Source organism: Pygocentrus nattereri, chromosome 10 (assembly GCF_015220715.1).
Source record: "Pygocentrus nattereri isolate fPygNat1 chromosome 10, fPygNat1.pri, whole genome shotgun sequence".
NCBI classification, from domain to species: Eukaryota; Metazoa; Chordata; class Actinopteri; order Characiformes; family Serrasalmidae; genus Pygocentrus; species Pygocentrus nattereri.
In genome coordinates, this window is record NC_051220.1 from 7,145,486 (window position 1) to 7,157,768 (window position 12,283).

General features: G+C 43.3%; 1 protein-coding gene across 3 annotated transcripts in view; it reads left to right on the forward strand.

The window, feature by feature from the left end:
* ryr2b (ryanodine receptor 2b (cardiac)) overlaps window positions 1-12,283 on the forward strand; it is a 97,960-nt gene that overhangs the window by 17,705 nt on the left and 67,972 nt on the right. For 2 of the 3 annotated variants that reach the window (XR_005130812.1, XM_037541959.1), the window contains exons 16-35: window positions 522-640; window positions 783-916; window positions 1,778-2,013; window positions 2,621-2,813; window positions 2,976-3,195; window positions 3,370-3,474; window positions 3,821-3,924; window positions 4,592-4,675; window positions 5,199-5,358; window positions 6,368-6,515; window positions 7,424-7,635; window positions 7,770-7,944; window positions 8,556-8,764; window positions 8,897-9,216; window positions 9,603-9,717; window positions 9,925-10,085; window positions 10,192-10,351; window positions 10,590-10,676; window positions 10,845-11,071; window positions 11,292-12,087. Coding sequence is in view for 2 of the 3 variants with exons in the window: in XM_037541959.1 (XP_037397856.1) it covers window positions 522-640; window positions 783-916; window positions 1,778-2,013; window positions 2,621-2,813; window positions 2,976-3,195; window positions 3,370-3,474; window positions 3,821-3,924; window positions 4,592-4,675; window positions 5,199-5,358; window positions 6,368-6,515; window positions 7,424-7,635; window positions 7,770-7,944; window positions 8,556-8,764; window positions 8,897-9,216; window positions 9,603-9,717; window positions 9,925-10,085; window positions 10,192-10,351; window positions 10,590-10,676; window positions 10,845-11,071; window positions 11,292-12,087 (3,965 nt within the window). In the remaining variant the exon portion in view is untranslated. The remainder of the gene's footprint in view (window positions 1-521; window positions 641-782; window positions 917-1,777; window positions 2,014-2,620; window positions 2,814-2,975; window positions 3,196-3,369; window positions 3,475-3,820; window positions 3,925-4,591; window positions 4,676-5,198; window positions 5,359-6,367; window positions 6,516-7,423; window positions 7,636-7,769; window positions 7,945-8,555; window positions 8,765-8,896; window positions 9,217-9,602; window positions 9,718-9,924; window positions 10,086-10,191; window positions 10,352-10,589; window positions 10,677-10,844; window positions 11,072-11,291; window positions 12,088-12,283) is intronic. The other variant, XM_037541960.1, reaches the window with a different exon arrangement.

Consider the following 12,283-nt stretch of genomic DNA (forward strand, 5'->3'; position numbering starts at 1 on the left):
GTTTCTTATATGTGAAGTTGGAACACGGGAAGTTTGATTTTTGTTTTAGCTTGTTCATTTTTTTTTGTATTATTGTGTGATTATTGTTTAATTTTCCAGTGCATCCTCTTTATTGATGTATGTCTAGTGATTGATAATTAGGAGTGCAAGAATTGCTCCTAAGTTGGCGATTTAATTGCATCAGTTTTGTACAGTTTGTTCAGCAATTTTTTAACTATGTGCTTTTTTTTCTAAATTAAAAAAAATTAAATCCTGAATTATGGTTTAATTTATTTGAACTGCAGTGTTACTTCCTCCAGTTCCTTTATTCACAGATGTGTGTATTTTTAACGTAAATATATTATTTTAAAAAATCTATTATAAAAAAATGATAATTTAGTCTAATTGTACGGACATTTGGGAGTTCATGATGCGCAGAATTGTTTCTCTAAGAATCACAACTGAATCAAATTGTGTGAGGTCACAGAGTTACATCTGTAGAGGTAATGCCGTGTCTTTTTTCTATGTGTTTGTTGTTTTAGGCATCCTAGAAGTGCTGCACTGTGTGCTAACGGAGAGTCCAGAAGCGTTGAACTTCATTAAAGAGGGTCATATTAGATCTATAATCTCACTGTTAGATAAACATGGACGCAATCCAAAGGTACCGTGTGTGTGTGTGTGTGTGTGTGTGTGTGTGTGTGTGTGTGTGGGTGTGTGCTTGTTTGACTGTACTAAAATGACAGCAGTCCATATTTCCCCTAAAATCTCACTTTGAGCCTCTGCCTTCCATATGTCCCCTCCAGATCCTGGACGTGCTGTGTTCACTGTGTGTTTGCCACGGAATGGCGGTCCGCTCTAATCAACATTTGATCTGTGACACTTTGCTGTCAGAGAGAGATTTACTGCTGCAGACGCGACTGGTCAACCAGGTCACCAGGTAATCACTGGAATTTGCACCTTCACACCACCCAAGACATGAATTTTGCTTCCTTAGTTTTGCATTATAGCTGCAAATCTTATGCAGCGAACAAGTAAAGAGGTAACACCAAGTCAGATTTTTACCCCACCAACTAGCAGTGTGCAAACTGTATGCCTAAATCATAATCAAATTTTGGACCTGGAGGTGGGTCGTGGCCATTTAAGAGGTTAAGTAATCTTTTATAGACTTGCTATAAAAAGACAAAAGTATGATGGACAATATTCAGGCTTTAAAATGCCTGCTACTACTGTATTTAGCCAAGTGATGTACTTTTAGGGTAATGCTGCATGAACATTATAGAGAATCAAAAACTTTACTTTCACTGACTGTGGGCTGCTTTGTGGGCGTGTCGCTAAAATGCAAGTAGGTTCAGCCAAGCCGAGTTTTAAGCTAGTTCTGTGTTCCAGGGTAAGATGGGAAAAAAGGTCTAAAAAGGTCTCATATTGTTTTTAAAAATGTGAATTCATGTAAAAATCTCCCATTAATTTCTCCATCATCTTCCATCAATACTGATTTTGCGTGATTTGATTGGGTGCCGCCTGGCAAAACTCGTTTCTCATGTGCATAAAGCTGAGAAAAGCTAAACGTTTTGTTGATTTCACCGCGTGCTTTGCGCCACTGCTGCTTCTGTTCTGCTGCTCCCTGAGGCACAACTGCCACCTGTCTCCATAGGAAATAATTCTTTGCTGTAATTTAAACGAAGTCAAAGGGTAAAACTATTGCTTTAAAGCAAAATTGAAATTAGAAACTAGATTGTACAAATGTCATCTTTCCACATTAGTTACCTCTTACAAATGATTGTTGCCTGTTTTGTTTCAGCGTTCGCCCAAACATCTACCTTTGCATGGGTGATGATTGCGCTCAGTACAGGAAGTGGTACTATGAGGTGGTGGTGGAGAAGGCAGTGCCTTTTGTGGCGGCTGAGCCGACTCACCTGAGAGTGGGTTGGGCCGCAGGGTACCATCCTTCCCCGGCAGGCGGTCATGGCTGGGGGTCCAACGGCGTAGGGGATGACCTCTGCTCCTATGGATTTGACGGACTGCACCTATGGACGGGTGAGATTAGCTAAAAATATAGATCTGTGTAAATATATCCAGGGCAGTCGTGGGCAAGGGGTTGGGGAACCAGCCCTGTGACTGGAAGGTCGCTGATTCGATCCCCTGAGCCAACAGTACATGACTGAAGTGCCCTTGAGCAAGACTCTTAACCCCCAACTGCTCCCTGGGCGCTGTGGATAGGGCTGCCCACCGCTCTGGGCAAGTGTGCTCACTGCCCCTAGTGTGTGTGTTCACTAGAGTGTATATGGTGTTTCACTTCACTGATGGGTTAAATGCGGAGGTGAAATTTCCCCATTGTGGGACTAATAAGGGTCTCTTAATCTCTCAGTGCCAGGTAATTTTGCTCTGCTTGTGCTGCTCCCAAACTTATCATGGAAAATAACCTATGATTTATACTTATTAACATTTTTGTTTATTTTATTACAATAATAATAACGATAATAATAATAGTAGTAATTGCTTAGTACCTTTCATTCTGTTGCAGCTCAGAGCTTGTTGACTTCCAATGGATTAATCATTTAAGTGGTGCTTTTATTTCAGTTTGTCCTTCAATTGGTAATATTAATTGGTCGCAGTGCTCAATTCTCAAATCTTTGCTCCCCAGGAGGCATTGGTCAAAGGGTCAGCTCACCAAATCAGCACCTTCTGAGAGAGGATGATGTCATCAGTTGTTGTCTTGACATCACCGCTCCCTGTATCTCCTTTCGGGTCAACGGGCAACCGGTGCAGGGCATGCTGGAAAACTTCAGTGCTGACGGACTGTTGTTTCCTGTGGTCAGCTTCTCAGCCGGAGTCAGGTGCCCTGCATTTGAGTTTGTATCTCAGGGACAGAAATGGCAAGATGAGATCAGAAATACAACGACATTTGGGAGACTTTTCCCCTTGCAACTTAAAAAAGTAAAAGATTTTTGTCATTTATTTCAAGTTGATATTTTAAGGAAGAAGTACTTTTTCTGCAGGGTGCGTCTGCTGTTCGGAGGCAGGCAGGGAGAGTTTAAGTTCCTCCCCCCTGCTGGATTCTCCCCATGCGCTGAAGCCTTGCTCCCCAGCATGCGCTGTAGGTTGGAGCTGTGTGAGGAGTTCACTCGGTTTCAAGGCAATGGCCAGTGTGACCTCTTAGGCCTTGCTGCACCCTTTGGCCCAGTGACATTTACCCCATCACCGGTGGACACGAGTCAAGTAAAACACGCAAAACATAAACTTCGTAGGGTTGCATGATAAGGCCATGTAAATGAGTGATGATTGATCTCAGTAATCTCAGCATCATTTGTTTGAGTAGCTCCAAGAAACATTTATCCTAATTCCCAGCAAATAAAGTCTGTGAAGTCACTACCTGTTGTTTTTCTTCCTCAGGTTGTGTTACCTCCTCAGCTGGAGCTGATCAGAGAGAGGCTGGCTGAAAACCTTCATGAGCTCTGGCTCTTGGATAAGATTGAGCAGGAGTGGACGCACGGACCCGTGAGTGAAAGTCTACACGATTTTGCAATATGTTATCTCAAAAATGCCCTGAAGGGTCGCGCCTCTGAATTTTGTGCTGTAATAAACCTGCATTAACTCCTCAGCCTAACCAGTTGAAATAGTTATTATTATAGGTTTGCTGTAAATTTAGACAAACCTCTAAAATGTCCAGCCTTTAACTACTGTGATTAGTGTAATAATAGCAGCTAGATCAATGAATCACATTAGTGAAAAGCATCTCAAAAGCTAAAAATATTAAGTGGTTACTTGGTTTGCCAAATTGAGTGGCCCATCAAACTATTTCTAGTTACTTGGACTCTCTAAGAAAAATGTGTCTGTCTTCCAGGTGAGAGATGACAGTAAAAGAGTTCATCCTGGACTGGTTGAGTTTTCCAAGCTTCCAGACCAGGAAAGGCACAGCAAACTCCAGGCAGCTGAAAAGACCATCAGGTGTTACTCTTGTTACAGCCACCTTCCATTTGAAACTACAGTGAGTGGGTTTACATGTGCTCAATAATCCAATAACTGTAGAAAATCGGATTTGCGCTTGAGTAATGAAATAATGGGAAACTCCGGGTCTACATGAGCCAGGCAGTAATCGGATTTCTGCTTTACCACCAGCCAATCAACTCACAGAAGACGTGGCGTAAACGTAATGTGAAGCTCAAACTTCACCCCGCAGCTTTTTCTAAACGTTGCTCCACTTTACCTGAAAATATGAACTTACATCATCTAGAAGATGAAGAATATTAAAATTCTTTACTTCATGTTTGGTTTCAGTGCCGTTCCAACAGTATTTTGCTGCCATCTCGCGACATCCACCCTCTGTTCTCTCTCAGACTGAGAAATCCGATAGAAAACAGAGTAAGAGTTTACATGCTCTGAGAAACCTGATTACTGAGGTAAAATCCAGCTTTCTTTATTGGATTTCTTAATCGGTTTCCTAGATAGATTGGAGTATGGTATTTACATGATCATTTGAATAATCAGATAACGGCAGAAATCCGATTATGATCGGATTATTGAGTGCATGTATACACACTCATTTTTTAATCAAATTTTATCCACTTTACTCATTGACCAAGCGTTATTTCCTTAATGTGCTGCACTTCTGAAGGACCCTCTTGGCTCTTGGTGCGCATATTGGACTGTCCGATGACCACGCTGAGGAGAATGTGAAATACGTCCGGCTCTCAAACAAGTACGTTTAAAATAACATGTCTGTTAAAAGTCTTTGCTTTTGTCTGTTTTATCTTCAGCTCTGTAGTGACTCAAAAAGTCAAAACTTTGGGGGCAGTTGTGGGCTGGAGGTTAGGGTTAACCAGCCCTGTGACCATAAGGTTGCTGGTTCGATCCCCTTGGCTGAAAGTCCATGACTGAGGTGTCCTTGAGCAAGGCACCTAACCCCCAACTGCTCCCCGGATTAGGGCTGCCCACCGCTCCGGGCAAGTCACTGCCCCCTAGTGTGTGTGTTCACTAGTGTGCATGTATGTGGGTGTTTCACTGCATGGATGGGTTAAATGAGGTCTAATTTCACAGTGACAAATGGTTATAAATTCTAAAAAGAAATAACTGCAGATCAATTTTAGTACCACAACAGTGCACCTGATAATAGTGCTGCCTCAGCAGTTACAGATTAAAGTTCAGCCTTTGCCAAACTCGTTTTTTTTAAAGCAGGCATGCAGAACAGGCCTAACACCTGTTGGATGGTTTCACCTGTGCAGGTATGAACTGTGCAATGGCTACAGACCTGCTCCAGTGGATCAGTCAGGTATATCTCTTACTGCTGCTCAGGAAGCTCTGGTGGAGGCGCTGGCTGAGAACGAGCACAACATCTGGGCCAGAGAGCGCATCAGACAGGGCTGGAGCTACGCAGCGCAGCAGGTGGAATTAACACCAGTGATACTGGATTTACACACCTTAATTGATTTAAACTTCATGCAAAGAATGAAGTGCACTTTCTCATCACCCAAAAATACTCTTCTCTCATCACCACAGCAGTGCAGATACTGAGCCACTTCGTAACACAGTCTGAGATCTCACTATGTGTGTTTAGTTAACATACACTCACTGTACACTTTACATTGTGGAAGAAAAGTAGGGAAAATAAGATAAATAAACACTGAAATTGGAGAGAAAAAGACTTAATATTATCAGGGGGTAAGGGGGTATGCACCTGGAAGTTGCAAATGGAGGTTAAACATCACGACAGTTGTCCAGCACCTACCTCAGCGCTCCAACGCAGGGGCATCCCGGGTTGTTCGAAGCTCCATATACTGAGGAACACGTTGCACTTTGTTTTGGTCAGATTGCTTTGTCCTAGCAAGAGTTACTACAGAATATCCGGGGCCTCTTTAGAGTGTACCATGATAGAAACTAGTAACTAACTTATTAGTTACTAAATTCGTTAACAAAATGATTCATTCATCATTTAAGCCACTTATCCTCCTGGGTTTGTGTGGGGGTGCTTAAACTGATTCCAGCACTCGTTGGGCGGAAGGCGGGAAACACCCTGGACAGGTTGCTAGTCGATCACAGGGCAGACACACACACACACACACACACACACACACACACCTGGGGCAATTTAGTGTCTCCAGTTGGCCTGACTGCATGTTTTTGGACTGTGGGAGGAAACCCAGGCAGACATAGGGAGAACATACAAACTCAAAAAGGATTCTGGTCGCCCGGCTGGGGAATCAAACCCAGGCAATTCTTGCTGTGAGCCTTGCTGTGAGCTCTGATACACATTGTTGTGTTTCACAGCCCCTAATTTTTAGGGCCACCTAATTGATTATGAGGTAGATAGGCAGTACGTAGGTAGACCTTGTTCAGTTGAATAGTAAAGCTATGTATTTATGGCACTGATGTGAACTCTGTTTTTGTATTTCAGGATGTTAAGAGTAAGAGGAGTCCCCAGCTTGTGCCGTTTTCTCTGCTAGAGGAGAAAAGTAGGCACTGCAGTAGAGAGGATGCGAGAGATGCCTTGGGGACTCTACTTGGGCTTGGCTACACTGTAGAGCCGCCAGAACACCAGCAGCGTGAGTCTTAACTGCTGCAGTGCTGCACCAAAATATAACTGTGTTAACTATGAATAAATGGAATTCTGGGATCTCAGGGTTTTGGTGGCAAAAAAAACAATCAATAAATGTATGGCTTCTGCAATGTGGAGGTCAAGGACATTGCAAAGGTCGCAGCATTGAATATATTCTGTGTTTATGTATTTCTATAAAGTGTTTTACAGGTCAGGTTTCTATGAAATTGAGGCAGTCTAAAATCATGTGGATTTGTGTTGGTTGCTTATATTTCAGTGAGGCACACAAATTATTGAAGTGCTAGTAGTGCTCCCTTGTGGACAGTTTTTAACCTGCTAAATGTGAGTGTGAGTTAAAAATGAATTTGAATGTTCATTTATGACTTTATGTTAAGTTATACACAAGTTGAGGTGGCACTGTTGGTATAGTGTAGTGGGTAACTGGTTGGTGTAGTGAATTGGTTAACACCTCTGCCTTCTACACTGTAGACCAGGGTTCAATCCCCCACCTGGGTCAGCACCCTACACTATACCAATAAGAGTCCTTGGGCAAGATTCCTAACACTACCTTCGCCTACTTGTGTAAAATCAACAAATTGTAAGTCGTCAGCCAAATGCCATAAATGTAAAATATAAATGTCACTGTTAAAGTAAGAAAAGCACTAAAATGTGCAGTGCAGTGCAGTACAGAGGGCCTTTAGACCATGGCTGGAAAACACTATCAAATTAATCAAGGTTTTCCTCAAATCAAAGTATCTCCCAAAAATTCCCCAAATAAACTTAGAAAGTCATTATCAGAAACATTAGAAAATATGAATAAATACTGTTAAAGGTGAAAAATGTATTAATGCTCTGAGACGTCTTTGGTGTGTCATTTTCCAAAAGCTACTAATTAGAAACATTTTCTAATCGTAGCACTTTTAGGTCCTGAAGTGAAAGCTGCAAGTGAGGAGACATTTCGAATCTTCCGTGTGGAACGCCCCTTTGCGATGCATGATGGAAAATGGTATTTTGAATTTGAAGTGGTCACTGATGGAGAGATGAGAGTGGGATGGACACGGCCTGGAAGTAAACCGGACGTGGAGCTGGGGTCAGACAACCAGGCCTTCGTGTTTGATGGCTCTAAGGTATTTTCATTGGGAATCACCTTCCTAATTCACAGTAGCAAAGATCTACAATGAAACCATGTTGAGTTTATCTTGTCACCCCTTATTTCCATCACTGTCCCTGTTAGCCTGACCGTCTTTCATCCTCCCTGCAGGCTCAGTGGTGGCATGGCAGTCCCATGCCATTAGGCCGTCTCTGGAAGAAGGGGGATGTGATTGGATGTTTGCTGGATTTATCTCGGAAGACCATGATGGTCACTCTAAATGGAGAGCTACAGCTGAACAGCTGTGGCTCTGAGATTGCTGCCAAAGACTTCAGTGTATCTGATGGTGAGTTTTATTGGTAATACATAGTAACCAATGTAAAGGCCCACACTTGAATCCTGCAGTGTAATAAACTGTACTAGTACTACTAATCCAAGCATACAAATGAAAAAAATACAAATTTAAAGATGCTTTAAAACATATTTCTATCTTATATTACATTTAAATATATACACCATATATTTTTTCAGTAAATTACTTTTAAGATTAAGATTAACGGACCCTTTTTAGTACCATAATGGGGAAATTTCACCTCGCCATCTATGCAGTGCAACAGCACATACACACTAGTGAAGACACACACTAGGGGCAGTGAGCACACTTGTCTGGAGCATTGGGCAGCCCTATCCACAGAGCCTGGGGAGCAGTTGGGGGTTAGGTGCCTTGCTCAAGGGCACTTCAGTCACATACTGTCGGCTCAGGGGTTCGAGCTGGCAACCCTCCGGTCACAGGGCTGGTTCCCTAACCTCCAGCCCACGACTGCCCCCATATAAACTCTCATTCATATATATAAAATACATTTATTATATATGTATTACATTTATTATGTAGTGGTGAGACTGTGTTTTGGATTGTACTTTGACTTTTTGTCGATTGTTTGATCTTTTGTACCCAAGGTTTCCTACCTGTGTGTAGTTTGGGTGTGAACCAGGTGGGGCGGCTGAATTTAGGCCGTCGGGTAAACACTCTGAAATACTTCCGTGTGTGTGGGCTCCAGGAAGGGTACCAACCTTTTGGCTGTAATATGAGAAGAGACCTGCCTCTGTGGATGACCTGGAAAGAGCCTCTATTTGTGCCTGTACTGGAGGATCATCCTTACCTACAGGTATCTTGTCTACCCTTATCATATTTTACCAAGTGAGTAGTGCTAGAACTTAAAATGCCAGAAAGCATCAAAGCCAAAATCAGTCGATTAATATGAACCTTTAATAATGAAACCTGTCTCTTGCATTCACAGGTAACTCGCATTGATGGAACAATAGATCGCCCACCAGGTCTGAAGGTCACCCACAGGTCACCAGACAGTGCCAAGACTGATGTTGAGTTCTGTCGTCTGAGCATGCCTGTAGAGTGCGCGCAGGTGTTCTCGACACCTGTGGAGGCTTCTCTTCCTCCGAGCAGCGGTGCGATCTGCCACCTCAGAGAACCAGAAGAAGGAGACGTGGACTCAGACTTTGAAGTGTTAATGAAGTCGGTCCACAGGTACACTGGAAGCAGAGATGAACTGAACAACCACAAGGATCAGACCCAAGAGAAGCCTTCCAAACGCAAACAGCGGTCAGTTTGCTGTAGTCCGTGGAAAAACGTAGCCTGTAGTTTTGTCCTCAGAGGAACTGTGTGCCTCCGTATTTTCATACTTGACTCAGTCAGTAAAAGGCATAGTTGATGATTACTCAGGTGAATAATGTGTTCTTTTCTGGAGTACAAACAAAAATTGGAGCCCACACTTGGACTGGGACTCCAGCTCTATGCAAACCATATGTAAACCATAGCCAGTATATGAGACTTGCCAGGAAACTTGTGCCAGAAGGATATCAAATATTCATTTCAACTTACCTTCAATTAACAAAGCATACAATACTAAACAGAAACTGGACAGCTTCATTTTATCTGGGAATGTGTTGCAAGGATTGACGTTTAACTCAGTGTCTCTTCCTTTGCAGCTTTCTTTTGAAGAAGAAGCCAGAGTTGAACACAAGTAGTTCTTCAGCCCGGCTACTGGAGGAGGTGCTGGCGATTGAGAAGGATGACTGTAACCACCTTGCTGACTGCACGAAGGTAAGAGGTTACACCTAGACTACGCCAAGGTAAAAGACTAAAACCATTAGTTAGCAGTTTACGTGTTTAGCGATGACATCATTTTAATGATGAGTTGATTATGAGCCTTGTGTTGTGAATATTGCCATTATCATAAGGTTTGTGATCATGATCATTTCTTTGATTCTCTCTTGTCTTTCTCCTTGCCCTTTCTTGCTACTCATGCAGTACTACTATTCTTTGAAAATTCTACATGGCCAAGATCCTTGCTGCATCTGGGTGGGATGGGTAACCTCAGCTTTTCGCCCTCCTGAGCAGAGCTTTGACCTTGAGAGAGTGTGCACCGTGATGGTAACACTTGGAGATGAGTGGGGCAAAGTTCTCCAGAGGTCAGTGATAATAGTGTACCTTTCTCAGGAAGAGGAGCAGGCTGTATGTACTTCTGTATAACAGTATTTTGGGTTGGTTTAATGTGCGCTTTTGTGTTCTCTGCAGTGTCAAATGCAGCTGCTGTTACATGGTGTGTGCAGCAGAGGGCAGTAGTCTCTCTCACAGCCGCAGTAGTAGTGGGCTTGAGATTGGCTGTCTGGTTGACACAGCAACTGGCCTTCTCACCTTCACTGCTAATGGAAAGGAGATGGGAACCTACTTCAGGGTAACTAAATCAATATTTCAGAAAGCTGTCTTATTTCTTAAGTATTGCATTTAACACATAATCTGTTTACTGATGTAGCCTTTTAAATTGGGGCAAAGCTACAGTTCTGCTGATGGGCCTACTCCCAAGGTGTGAGAACTGTCATGCTGCCTGCCTTCACAGATGCATTACATAGCCAATATTTGACCTATTGTCATATGTAGCTGGTTTGATAGGCTGTGCTCTTTACTCCCGCTAGGTGGAACCATGCACCAAGCTGTTCCCAGCTGTTTTCGCCAAAGCCACCACTCCTGATGTCTTCCAGTTTGAACTTGGACGGATCAAAGTAAACATGTTTCAAGCTTTAAGCTAAATCTAAATGTCATGTAAAATTAATATAGTAAAAGTTGCACACCAGTTGTTTTTGTTACTGATGAAACCTACATGCACGCAGCTGTGACTAGTAATCAACCACCAGCAGGTGATGTTCTGAGATCCAGTTTTCTGTCCTCAGGGTGTGTTGCCGCTGTCTGCTGCTGCGTTTCGGAGTGAGAAGAATAGTGCAGGGCCTCAGTGTCCCCCAAGGATGACCGTGCAGTGCCTGATGCGCGCAAGGTGGACCCGGTTACCTGACCACAGCCCACAGGTGGAGCTGGTTCGACTAGAGGAAAGGCACGGCTGGAGAGCACAGTGCAAGGAAAGCCTTCAGGTCATGACCCTGCACATCCCTGAGGAGGACAGGTCAGAGGACTTGAGATGTTCTGTCATTTATGTTGAAATTGATTCCTGATCGGTTTGGAACCGGCTTAGCATGTTTTTTTACTTCACTTCATTCACTTTTTTAATCTCATGTAAATTAATTTGAGCTGCCTTCAATGTGTGAATATAGTATTATTTATATAAATAAAGGTTTTCATTTTAATTGAATGCAGTATTTCTTACCGGTCTTTTTGTCTCTCAGGTGCATGGACATTCTGGAGCTCTCCGAACAGGAGCACCTGCTTGAGTTCCATGAACACACCCTCCGTCTTTACTCTGCCCTCTGTGCCCATGGGAACACACCTGTAAGCCATGCCCTGTGCAGCCATGTGGATCAATCACAGCTCCTTTTTGCCTTGCGGTGTCCTAGAATGCCTGGACCCCTGCGAGCGGGCTTCTATGCACTTTTAACCAATGTCCACCTCAGTGCCCACACCAGCGCCAGAAAGTCGACCGCCTATGAGTACATTGTGCCCATGACCGACGTTACACGCACCATTACACTCTTCGAAAGCAATGAGAAACGTCACAGCCTCCCAGGGAGTGACATCAGCACCTCGCTGCGACCCAGAGCATGCTTTGCCTTACCTTGTTTCATTAACGTTAACAACACCATCCAGGGTGGTTTTTGCCAGGACAGTCCTGAGTTCCCATTGGATGTCCTGAAGGCTGTTACCACAGTGATGCTGGAGGAGGCGGTGTACACAGTGGGGCAGTGTGTGAGAGACCCTGTGGGAGGCAGTGTAGAGCTACTGCTGGTTCCTCTCCTCCAGCTGCTCTACACACTGCTTCTCATGGGCGTGTTTCAGGGCTCAGACCTGCGGCGTGTGCTTTTCCTCATCTTGCCTTCTGCCTATATGAGAGAAAACTTTATAGGAAGACTGGGGGCTGGAGATGGAGAGGTTAATGGAAAGACAGAAGACGAGGGCCATGAGAGAAGGACCAGTGTTCCTCTACTGGAGTTACAAATGAAGCTTCCAGAAGCAGTTAAACTAGAGGCAGGTGTTTGAGTTTGAATTAATGAGTTTATACTTGCAATAAATATACTGAAAAAACTATAAAAGTAATTCCTACAAACATAGTAACAGTATAAAAGCTATAAATAACACAGTACCACCTTTTCTTTTCCAATACTACATATATTGTTATTAAACCTCAAATATCAGCCAAACCAAAGCCAATCTGATATTTCTG